This window comes from Chionomys nivalis, chromosome 16 (assembly GCF_950005125.1).
Source record: "Chionomys nivalis chromosome 16, mChiNiv1.1, whole genome shotgun sequence".
Taxonomy (NCBI): domain Eukaryota; kingdom Metazoa; phylum Chordata; class Mammalia; order Rodentia; family Cricetidae; genus Chionomys; species Chionomys nivalis.
Window position 1 is genome coordinate 64,809,888 of NC_080101.1, and position 12,754 is coordinate 64,822,641.

Consider the following 12,754-nt stretch of genomic DNA (forward strand, 5'->3'; position numbering starts at 1 on the left):
TCTTCAACACATCTATCCAAGACTTTCTGGCTTTCATGGTTTCCATTGAGAAGTCAGGTGTAATTATGATAGGTTTACCTTTATATGTTACTTGACCATTTTCCTTTGCAGCTCTTAAAATTCTTTCTTTAATTCTGTATGTTTTGTGTTTTGATTATTATATGACGAAAGGATGGGGTTTTTTTTTTTGTTGGTTTTTTTTTTTTTTTATTCAGTCTATTTGGTGGTCTGTAAGCTTCTTGTACCTTCATAGGGATATCCTTCTTTAGGTTGGGAAAGTTTTCTCCTATAATTTTGTTTAATATATTTTTCTGGGCCTTTGAGCTGGAGTTTTCTCCTTCTTCTACCCTTATTATTCTTAGGTTTGGTCTTTTTATTGTGTCCCAGATTTCTGGGATGTTTTGTGTTAAAAATTTGTTGCATTTGATGTTTTCTTTGATCAATGAGTCTATTTACCCAATAGTATCTTCAGCACCTGATATTCTTTCTTCTCTCTTGTATTTTGTTGGTTATACTTGTATCTGTAGTCCCTGTTCGTTTACCCAGATTTTCCATATCCAGCCATCCTTCAGTTTGTTTTTTATTACCTTCCTTTCGGTCTTCAAGTCTTGAACTGTTACCTTTACCTGTTTGATTGCTTTTTCTTGGTTTTCTTGGGTATCTTTGAGGGATTTATTCATTTCTTCTAACTTTTTGTTTGTCATCTCTTCCATTTCTTTGAGGGAGTTTTTCATTTAGGTCTCCATCATTTTCATAAGGTTACATTTAAAGTCGATTTCTTCTACTTCTTCTGGGTTAGGATGTTCAAGTCTTCCTGTTCGCTGGATTCTGGTGTTACCATGTTGCTTTTCAGAATGTTGGAGGAATTCTTGCATTGGCACCTACCCATCTCTTCCTTCATATGAGGCCAGCAGAGTCTTAGTGTCTTGGTCCAATCCTTGCTGTGGCAGACTGAGTACTGGGGAGTTTTTCTTGGTCTGCCCTCTAGTAGGTCCCCTCAGCACTGCTGCAGGCTCTCAGATCCCCTTAGCCCTAAAGCAGGCTGTGTTGGGGGTTTCAAGGACCTCAGAGATGAAAAGGTGGGTTTGCGGCAGGGTGGGATGAGGTAAAGAAAGCAGCAGGAGCACTCTCCGCTGGATGGCCAGAAAAGCTTAGGAATTGGAGGTGGCCCAGATTCCGTGCCCCAGGACTGTCCCAGAGAGTAGCACTTCAGGATGCCTGGCTGTGTGGGCCCTTACTCAACTCTGAGGTTCCCCTCAGCATGGGAGCAGGGTCTCTTGCAGGGTTCCAAGGACCTCTCAGACAAAAAGGCGGGTTTGGGGCCTGGGTGGGATGGGACAAAGTCGTCGCAGAGGCAGGAACACGCCCCGCTGGCTCTCTAGTCCCCTCAGTCCTGAAGCAGGCTGTGTTGGGGGTTCCAAGGCTGCCTGGCCGTGTGGCCCCTTACTCACCTCTCCAGTTCTCCTCAGCACGGGAGCAGGGTCTCTTGCAGAGTTCCAAGGACCTCACAGACAAAAAGCAAGAAATACTTTCTTATGCTGGTTTTTAACAGACAGACTCTGGGGAGTCCTGCTGCCTGAGGTTTATTACACGGTTAAGTTTGTATTGTGTTAGAAGTTACAAGCTTCTCTTTTCAGGATGGTTCTGAGGGACTTCCTGGTACTACATGGTATATTTCATGATGTAATGAGTTCTTGAGAATTCTTAAGTCCAAAGGCCTTGCTCCTGATCATCCTGAAGATCTCTGCCATTTAACTAAGAAAGAAGTTCCTGTTCCCAAGCCTCTGAAATGAACAAAAAGGACATGGATGCTAAATTCTACCTGATTCGGATAGAGCCGGATTCACCAATTGGCTCCTTATTATAAGATTAAGTGGGTCCTTCCATCCAGCTGAAATTAAGAGTCATCCACAGTCTCTGTTCTTAATGGCGTAAATTTGTCTTGTGTATTAAAGCAACAAAATTACTTTAAATTAAAAAAAAACTAGAAAAATAGAATTAGAGCTTAAAATAATCAGACACAGGAAGTATATAGATCCTGAAGCATCACAGACCAAGGTAACAATTTAAATTAGGAAAAGTTGGAACTGGAGAGTTGGCTCTAAGGTTGAGAGCACTAGACTGTTGGAGAGCACCCAAGCTTGGTCCCCAGCACCCACATGGTGGCTCACAATCAACTATAACTCTGGTCCCAAGGAATCAATGCCCTTTTCTGACCTCCATTAGCACTAAGCATGATTGTGGTAAACGTATATGTATGCAGGCAAAACACACATGCACATAAAATAATAAAAATGAATCTAAAAAAATAAATTAGGAAAAGTCATTTTCTAAAGGAAACGAAATTAGGAGATCTGTATCAAGGAGGTGAGGAATGAAGTGATAGAAGAAAGTAGTCGTAGTTAGCTGTGTCAGACATGGTGAGCTACATAGAAGAATCAATCAGAAGTCTGTAGTATGTCATACAGGGGTCTTAGGGGAATGTGGGCTACAAGTGGATGGTAAAATTATATTTCAAAGGTGAAAGACAGACCTTTAGAAAGGGTAGAGGGGCCGAATTGAAGAGAAATTGCTTTAGGAGGGAAGTTGTGTGAGTTGGAGATCTTTAAGGGGTGAATTTTTTAAGTTGAACTCAGCATTGGCAGGCAGGTCAGAGCAGTGGAATGTTGGAATCAGAAAACTGGGTTTCTGTTCTCTCTATAAAACAGAGATTTCACATTTTCTAAGCTCAAAATGCAGGTAAACACATTGCTTTATTTTTTTCAGGAGACTCTTCAGACTAAATAGGTAATACACTTGAAAGTACTTTATATAGTTTTCAGTTTTATCATTTGAAAAAAAGTTGCATCTTGCTAACTTCATTTAATGATCACAAATTATAGAGTACATAAAATACATCATTGACTTTCAAAGTGCACTTAAATTTTTTTTTAGAAAATTAAAATGTAAAATGTATACATTGGTTTAGGTTCAGCAAGTTGAAGAAGAAATGCGAGGACTTCTGGAAGAAACATGCAAGAACAAAAAAATAATGGAAGGAAAAATTAAGCAACTTGCTTGTGCTCTAAGTGAAATTCAGAAAGAAATGTGATGTTTGTGGGAACAAATTTAATTGAAATGGACCAACATGCCTATTGTACAAATAATTAAATACTGTAACCGTAGTAACTGCTATGACTTTGAAATGTCTCTTTCTACACATTTTATTATGAAGTTTTAAGAGACTTGATGAAATAATTGTATGTGTAGGGTTTTTATAATAAACTATTGATAATTATATATATTAGAATAACCTGTCATAATAACTAGACTTCAAGCACTTTTTCTTGTCTTTGTCCTGTATGTACCTTGTTGGTAATTGCATGTTTATTTACAGACTTGTAAAGGAAGGTTAGAATTTGAGTAAAGGGGAGAGGAGAGAAAGTAATTATTCTTGTTAACTTGTGCTAGTGCAGAACTAATTATATTTATGGGTTATTCTTTAATTGATGTAGCTCTGTTATTTCAAAGCATCTATAACATGTAGCCAAAAATTTAAAATCTATATGATTTGAAAAAAAAATGTTGTCATTCAGAAATCAGGTGTAGCTATCTCCACATGCTCAGTCTCTTTTCTGGTGTATTTGTTTCATTAAAGATGACATTTATACTTTTATAAATATTGTCTGATCTAAAAGAGCACTCAGTCCTACCATCATCCACACTTTCAGTCACTGCATGAAGAGACTTCTGACTTTGCAACTGGAACACTTCATTTCCTAGCATGTCTTGAATTGCTATGTCACTGCCGTCACCTCTTATACTGGAAAATATACTCCTGTGCCTTTTCTGATAGGAAGAAAATGTAACACATTTGAAAACTAGTATCATTAGTAAACTAAATTTTAAAAAGTAAGTAAAACCCAAATAATAAGTGTTCTTAAAGGAAAGGGTCTTGTGTGCTCTTATAGCTCAGCAAAATACTGCAGTCTGGCCTAATATCAGAGAAACCAACATGTAATAGGCATCTTGGAAGCAAGATAAAGAATAGCTGCAAACCTACTAAATTTGATTTTAAATAATTAACCGAGATAATTTTTTGTTTGTTTGTTTTTCTTTTATTTTTCAAGACAGGGTTTCTTTGTAGCTTTGGAGCCTGTCCTGGAACTAGCTCTTAGAGAACAGACTGTCCTCGAACTGAGTGCTGGGATTAACAGTGTGCACCACCACTGCCCGGCCCAACAGATAAATTTTTAATAAAAAAATCATTATAAAAGAATTTCACCCTTACAATGTCAGCTACACTTCGAGAAATTTGGAAGGGAACAAGAGAATTCTTACCATAAACAATACAGGTTGGAAAGAATTCAAAATAGCTGAAAGACATTCGTACATTAATGAAGACTTACAAAATACATTGTCAGTCAACTCTGTAAGAAAGATGCCAAAGAAACTAAGGTAGAAAGGAAATTATATCTGACAACTCAAACCCACCAAAGGAAATGGTTTACTACAAAAGGTAAATTTTTATATAAAAGATTAGAATTTTGGCTAGTTGGCAGAAATTACTCTTGTTGAATTTATACCATAGAAGATAGCAGGAAATACCAGAAGCTGGTAACTATAGTGTGTGTTTTGTTCATATTACAGTAGCATTGAATTGAAGATGATTAGTGCTCAAATGCATACAATAATCAGTAGAGTATTAACTAGGAAAGTAACCCCTCCCCCAAATCATTAAAATGCCAAATCTAGGCATAATGCCATGCATACAACTCACCACCAGGAGACTCAAGTAGGTGAACCACATTGGAGACTCTACATTTGAATGACTACAAGGAGTTTACTGACCTTCCCAAAAAAATAATCTTGATGGTAAAAGTGTTTTAAAACTTCTAGAAGTAGTCCTAATTAGGTACAGCAATAAAAGAAGTATTCAACAAAAACCTCAGAAACAATCGCAAAGGCCTGGACCATGTTGCAGGGACTGCATTTTCTGCAGCTCCAGTTCAGCATAGGGAAACTCCATAGATGGTTGTGGGTGTGGGCAAGTCAGGTTTCTTCCCTTTGCTTCTGGCCAAAGGATGTAGTCTCACCGAGTGGACAAGCTGTTAGGGTTATGCATGAGTTCTGAAATTAGGCTCCATTATGGTTGATAATCATAGCCAAGAAGGGAAGGACACCATCCATCCAGCTCCCATTCATGACATCAGAATACTAGGAGTCTAGTTACTAACCCTTAAGCAGGCCACAAATCAGAAGATACCTAGTGGGAGAGGCAGATCTAGAAGAGACCCAGACCCAGGTTTCTTGAAGTAGAATCTCTTGAACTTGCATACAGCCACCCTCAAAGCTTTCCCCAAAGGGATTGAGTTTATTTGAAACAATGGAGAAATTCAAGCTAACCACTCTAATAGGTGTAGTAAATGTAACTCATCAGTTTATCAGATGAAACCAATTAATGACTGGAAATCATGTCTAACTTGAGAATTTCATAAATATGTTCTTGTAAGGTGTCTCCTGTTACTATAGAGGACAGGAGACATGTTGTTCAAATTTCCCATTTTGAAATCATCAATATTAGAAAATACAAGTTATTTACTGTATTTTATGGCCAGATTGGATCATTTTTCTACAGTGTTGGCAGTTCAAAATACTCAGATACTCCCCTCAGGAGAATAAGAATGGCATCTAGAGAGATGGAAAGGGGCACCACTTAGAGTTGGATCAGGAGGAATCAACATGTTAAGTGTATTTGACTTTATTAATACAGTGTTTATAGTGTGTGATATCACCTTCCTGGTGTTGATCTTCATGTTGTCAGTATTATGTATAAAGACAGTGCAAACTGATTTTTTTTTGTTGTTCTTTTGTGTTCTGGAAAATAGCATAATTGAGTCATAGTTTAGAATTTAGCTGTTCAAAATGTGATCAAAGAACCAAGAGAATATAACTTGGCAACTTCTTAAGCATACAAAAATTCTCAGGCCCCAGCGCAGCCTCACATGCTCAGCACACCTCTCCTACCTTTGAAACAGGAGCATGGGGTGATAGGAGTTTATGTTCTGTTCACATGTAGGAAGCATTAGCTGACCCAGAGCTCTGCAGTTAACTTTAGCTCTGGACCTATCACTGCTTTGTGAGACAAAGTTCTTAAGTATCTGCTCTGAGTAGGGCCTTTACATCTCTGCTGGAGGTTTCTGTACAGCTGTCATACTGATTTGCCTGCTTTCACCTCAGATAACGCCTTTTTTTTTGTTTTTTGTTTTTTTGGTTTTTTTTGTTGTTTTTTTTTTTGTTGTTTTTTTTTGAGACAAGGTTTGTCTGTAGCTTTGGTGCTTGACGCAGAACTAGCTCTTGTAGACCAGGCTAGCCTCGAACTCCCAGAGATTCGCCTGCCTCTGCCTCCCGAGTCCTGGGATTAAAGGTGTGTGCCACCACCACTATAACATCTTCTTTGATAGAACGATTTACCAGAACAATATTTCTGCTACCCCAGATCACAAATGTCATTAGTAGTACTATTTGTCAAATCAAGTCTTGGTCTATTTGTGTGGTTTGATTATGGTTGGATAGGCTATACAAATGATTCTGTGCAGTAAGATTTTAGTGCAAATGATAGTTGAGGGTTGCAGTTTGTCATTACAGTATAATGTAGCTCATCCTTTTGACTCTGCTTTTGCTACTATTTCAAATCTCAGATAAACATAATTTCTACTTCAGGTTAAGATCTGTTCATAAGCATTATGAACAAGGAATTATATGCAATTCCTGTGCTTTTTCTTTAATATTCAATTAAATATGATACGTGAGTTCAAATGGTAGCCGACAGTAAGTCTGGTTGTTTTCTAAACCAATGCCTGATACTTCCAGTTTCGTGCATTCATAAGTTTTCTATCTGGTGGTAAGCTCAGAATTTCGTTGGCTCAGATTTATCAACATGGGTGCTACAATATGGAGGATGTTTGAGGAAGGCTGTGGTACCTTGGTGTGCCCTATGGAAGCAAATATCCAAGTGTGTAATCCTGAGTACATATTTCTGCTTGTTGGCAGTATCTGGGCTCCCCTATCTGTGAGAAGGAGGAATGGAACACTTAATTTCATAATGGGAATGTAGATTATGGTAGATTAGAAGCAGTGTCAGCAACCCATTGGTTGGGAGGAGGAATGTCAGATAATTTATACATTCACTGAAATATCAGAAGTTTTAGGAATCACTTGGTTTTCTGAATCTAGGGGATTTTCTTCAATAATTCTCTATCCAGAAATTTATCTTTGGATCTAAATTCTTGACTTAAAGTACCTCAAATAAACTTAGTGGTCTTTGGACCTTAGGCACTTTGTTATGAACTTGAGTTCTAATATGCACTTACTTCTCTACATGGAAGTTATACAACTAACCAAATTCCCAAAGCCGTGATTCACTCTCCAAGACTGCTGAGCTTCTCTCAAACTGAGATGTTAGATTCAGATGGCTAGTTGAATAATTTGAATAATAACTAGTAAAGATAACTCACTGTTACCCTTGGGGATCCCAATATACTTGTGCATGGGGCAATGTCCTGAATGTTTTGAAGGATAACAGCTTAACTCCTCACACTTTGTCAAGGTGTCTGGGAATACAGAGCAGTCACCCAACTCTGGTACCATTTACACATCACTGATGTGGATAATGCTAAATATCTGTGGGTTAATATTATTATTACAAGACAAGTAAAGTAACAAATAATGAGAAATGTACATACAGTGGGATAAAAACAACGTTGCAATACTATGGTAATTGTTCAGTTGACAGACTCATGTGAGTTACCATATATGGTCATACAGGAGAGTGGGAATGATAGGGTGGTCCTAATTAACTGTAGTAGTTCCTTCTGCTGGGAATCTTTTTTCTGCTGCCCAGTACCCATACTGTAAGGGATGAGAGAGAGGTCTCAATAGCACCAGTTTCAGTGAGTGACCACAATCTGGTTATCTATTTTATCCACAACAATAGACTTAAGAGCTGCTGGAGCTTAAATAGATGTTTCCCGTATATTATTTCTTATATTTTATTTTATGTGTATGAATGTTTAGCCTACATGTATATCTGTGCAGCATGTGTATGCCTGGTACCCATGGAGACCAGAAAAGGGTATTGGAGTTATTGAATGTTGTGAGCTGCCAAGTGGGTGCTAGGAATTGAGCTCAGGGACTCTGGAAGAGCAGCCAGTGCTCTTAACTGCCAAGTCTTCTCTCCAGCCCCTCCACTATATTCTTAATTTTTTGTTATGACATAATTAGATTCCTTTATATTTTAATATACATAATTTCTATGCATGACTATGTATGATTCAAGTTCACATATCAGATTATAAACACTACCCTAGTGAAGGTGAGAATTAAACTCTCATTGCTGAGCGGGTGAGACGGATCAGCTAGTACAGGCACTTGGTGCTAAACCTGAGTACCTGAGTTTGGTCACTGGGACTCACATAGTGGAAGAAAAAAACCTGATTCTCACAAGTTGTTCCCTGACCTCCACATAAATACACATGTGTGTGCTTGCACATAAACATCATGCAGTTTTTAAAATCTGTATGCCTCAATAGAATATAAAAAATAATAAATGTGAATCAGATTTAGTTGTATAAATACATATACAATTAAAACTAGGATACTAAAGAAATAATTTTACATACTAGAAGATCAAAAGAACATCATCCATGCTCCAGGACTGGAAGAACTAATACTGTGAAAATGACGATTCTACCAAAAGCAGTCTACAGATAAATGCACCCTCATCAAACCCAATGACATTCTTTACAGAACTAGAAACAATCCTAAAATGCAAGTGGAAGCACAAAAGGCTCTGAGTAGTTAAAGCAGTCCTTGGCAGCAACAATGCAAGCTCCATAATATGATGCCCATTTACATTACAGAGTCCAGTAACAAGACAACATAGCAAAGGAACAGTTCAGAGGACTCAGAAGGAAGTCCACAGAGCTAGAAGTACCTAACAGTTGATAAAGTTCTCAAGAATAAACATTAGAGAAGAAACAACCCTTTACAAATGATGCTGGGAAATTTGGTTTATGAATCTAAAAGTATGTCAATATCAACTACCCTACACAAAATCAATGAAAAAAATGGATCAAGACCTTTATGTAAGATTTACAATTCTGAAACTTCAGAGGAAAACATAGCTAACTTATTTCAAGGTATAGAGGCAAGAATTTCTGGAAAAGACCCCAACAGCAGAGGAAATAACGCCAAAATTTATTAATAAATAGGAATCATATGAAATCAAGAAGCTTCATCACAGCCAAAGAGACAACCATCAGAGTGAGTGAAAAGACAGCTTATAAAATAGAAAACAAAAGCTGGGTGGCAGAGGTAAAAATGAAAGATATACAACGAGCTGCAGAAGTTTAGCACAAAACTTCAATGCTTTGCTAGTCCATAGCGCCCCAGTCGGAATGCTATCCTTAAGAAAGTAAAAGGTAAAGGCTGGTGATGTGGAGAAGAGAAGGATGCTGGGAAGAGGATCTTTAATTTACTAATCGGAGAGAATGTAATCTCATGCAAGGACTTTTGAAGTAAAGCATGGAGATTCCTGCCACATAACAGCTGTACACCACTGGATAAATACCTAAAGGACTCTAACTGAGCATAACATACACGTGATTATTGCTGTATTAGTCACTATTACTTGGAAATGGAACCAGTCTAATTGGCCATCAACAGATGAAGGATAAAGAAAATGTGGTACATAAACACTGGAATTTTATGCAGCTCTAAAGGAAGAAAAAATGACATTTGTAGTGAAATGGGTGTGATTAGAATCATTGTTAAGCAAAATAGGACAGACTCAAAAATACCAATTTCCCCTCACATGCAAGAACTAAATTTATATATTTATATATGTATAAATTATGTTTACATATATAAATTTATATATATATTATCTTTACATGTGTGCCTCTATATTTGTAAGTCTTGTATCAAGATGGAGGTAATGAAGAACTTTTACAGGGGTCAGAAAAGCAGTAGTGGAATACATGTAATAGGAAAGCAGAACAAAAAGGAAGAAACAACTGTAGAATGGGAAGGAACAAGGAAAAGCAATGGGAGAATAAAATGAGAACAGAGATGAGAGACTTGATGAAAACCATAGCTTTGAATGCTTGCTACCTTTAAAAATGGATGGCAAAATGGAAAACATTCCCAGTGCCACTCTTCCAGGGCAACATGTTTTAATTACATATTATGTATCCTCTTTGGCAAAGCAGAAGTACAAGACAAAATCATTGTGCTGTGTGCATGCAAATTGTGTGTTTACATACAGTCCACACTTGCTATTTGTACTTACAGGATACAAACTTTCAAAAGGCCTTTGCATTATCTGTCATAGTGCTGTGCCATGTGTGCGATAAGCAATGTCATTTATCATAAGAAGATTAACTATGCTTGAAACACCTTTTAACTTTTTTTTTTTTTTTTTTTTTTTGGTTTTGGTTTTGGTTTTTTTGAGACAGGGTTTCTCCGCGATTTTGGAGCCTGTCCTGAAACTCACTGTAGACCACGTTGGCCTAGAAATTCACAGAGATTGTCTGCCTCTGCCTCCTTAGTGCTGGGATGGAAGGCATATGCCACCACCACCACCTGGCCTTAACTACCCTTTTTGTTATAGTAATTATCTGGCTGGAGAGATGGCTCCGAGCTTAACAGCACTGAATGCTCTTCCTGAGGGCCTGGGTTCAATCTCCAGCACCCACATGGCAGTTCACAACTGTCTGTAAGTCCAGTTCCAGGGACTCTGGCACCCTCACACCAGTGCACATAAAAATAAAAGAAAATGCAGAAGACAGATGTTTGTATTTTATAAGCATTTGAAAGGAAAAATAGTCAAATCTAGTTTCAGAAAAATTAAAACAAAGAGGTAATACAGTTCATACAGAAATTTTTGATGGACTATTAGCTAAAGGGAGAACAGTTGAAAGTTGCAATTATTCATGACCATTAAATAGAATTAATAATTTAATACTAAGTTACATCTGAGAACATAACTCAGTGCTTGGGTACTTATTTAGCATTCACAGTGCCCCAAGTTCAATCTAAAGCACTGCCCTACCCCCCTAGAGGGGAGGCAAAAAAAAAAGAGAAAAAAATAGTTTACTCTCATCATCAAATAAAAACTTTTATTTTCTTAAATATTTACTGTGACAGAAGAGTACATATTTTTTATTTATCCTGTATATATGAAAATGGCATGTGTGATTCTCCACAAATATCACATACTTTAAATCCAGTACGTTCTGGCCTAATTATTCTTTTCATCGTCAAATTCTTGCCATTCATCCCTCAACCTATTCCTGAATTACATAATTATTCTGAAATGTATTAAAACTTATTCAGTAATATTACAGCACATCATAATATCTATCCTACAAATCTTATGTGACTACCCCAAATTTGGTGAAAGTGGAAATATTACTGCACAGGTCAGTGAAATACACACTGGCTCCACTGGACTAGCAAGTGAACAAAAATCTGCTAAAGAGATCTGAGGTGTTTCTCCAAAAGGGCAGGCATTTGTGTGTAGTAACTGGCCCCCTTTCAATAACTCTCTTTATAGCCAAAGGACATGGAAATCGAAGTCAGAGTGGAACAAAAAGTGTATTCTTAGTCACCTAATATCTGTTAAGTGAACAGTGTGCAATAGTGACCAGTAGTGTCTTAAGATTATTTGTATTCTGGTTTTTAAATGAGCAGAAATTTCAAAAAGATCCATCAGTAATAAAAGGACATTTTACCCTCCATCTCATTCTCAGCAGTGTTAGGTGGGAAAGAAACATCCTTGTTTTCACTGTGCTGTTGATTGTTCGCAGGGTGACTGTGCGCGTGCGGACTGAGACTGGAAAGCAGGACTCCAGGTCACGTTCTCACCTCTTCTGCCGATGTGCTCCTGAGGGCTTGGACTTAAGTACCCCATTTATTCTTCTGCGTTTAATTATGCAGATGACATTTGCACAGCTCTATATATTACAATCCACATGAAAAGACTGGATTGTGTATAAATTTTACATCTATCAAATGTTTTTACAACAAATAAAAGAATAAAAAACATTTATGACAGTCTTTTCTCTGAAATTTGTGAAACAGTAGTGTAATTTTTTATTTTAGAATATCAGTCAACAAAACACAAAAGGTTTTTATGGATAATTGAAATGTTTGCTAATTTGTTAATACTCTAATACTTGAAATCCAGCAAATTCAAATAAATGAAAATTTCACTGTGAAAACCACAACTATTAACCAAAAGTTTAGAGTCACTAGTCATATTGCCTTTTTAAAAATATCTAAAGTAGTATATTAAAATGTGTTTACAAAATTATCCATCATGATAATTATGATAAAGTCAATCGTATGCTTGCTTCCCACAAACTAACCTTTTGAAACTCTAAGCCCCCGACCCCTCCCCACTTAAGCTGTTTGGAGATGTCTTCCCGGGGCTGGGGTTTACATGCTGGCATTGGAGCCTTTGTTGAAGCAGAAGTGTAAAACTGTTCAGTATCCTCTCAAAGACAAAGACAGTGCAAAAGATCCTGCATCCACAAACTAGAAGAGGCTCCCAACTAGAACTCAGCAATCCCTAGGCCTTGATCTTAGACTTGCAGCCTTCAGATTATGAGACTATAAAGTTCTATAGTTTAGATAGTCAATTTCTGATGTTGTATGGTAGCCTGAGCTAAGTAAGACATACATAATTGTTTTATAAGTAGTAATAATTTCA

The 12,754-nt window shown here is 37.3% G+C and overlaps 1 protein-coding gene across 6 annotated transcripts in view; it reads left to right on the plus strand.

Moving 5' to 3' along the window:
* Lrrcc1 (leucine rich repeat and coiled-coil centrosomal protein 1) overlaps positions 1 to 12,033 on the plus strand; it is a 38,618-nt gene extending 26,585 nt beyond the window's left edge. For 3 of the 6 annotated variants that reach the window (XM_057790285.1, XM_057790284.1, XM_057790287.1), the window contains one exon: positions 2,969 to 3,742. In XM_057790285.1, the coding sequence (XP_057646268.1) occupies positions 2,969 to 3,091 (123 nt within the window). In that variant the 3' untranslated portion in view covers positions 3,092 to 3,742. Of the gene's footprint in view, positions 1 to 2,968; positions 3,743 to 11,849 lie in introns of those variants that run through there. The other 3 variants (XM_057790282.1, XM_057790281.1, XM_057790286.1) reach the window with 3 other exon arrangements.
* Positions 12,034 to 12,754: the final 721 nt, after the last annotated feature.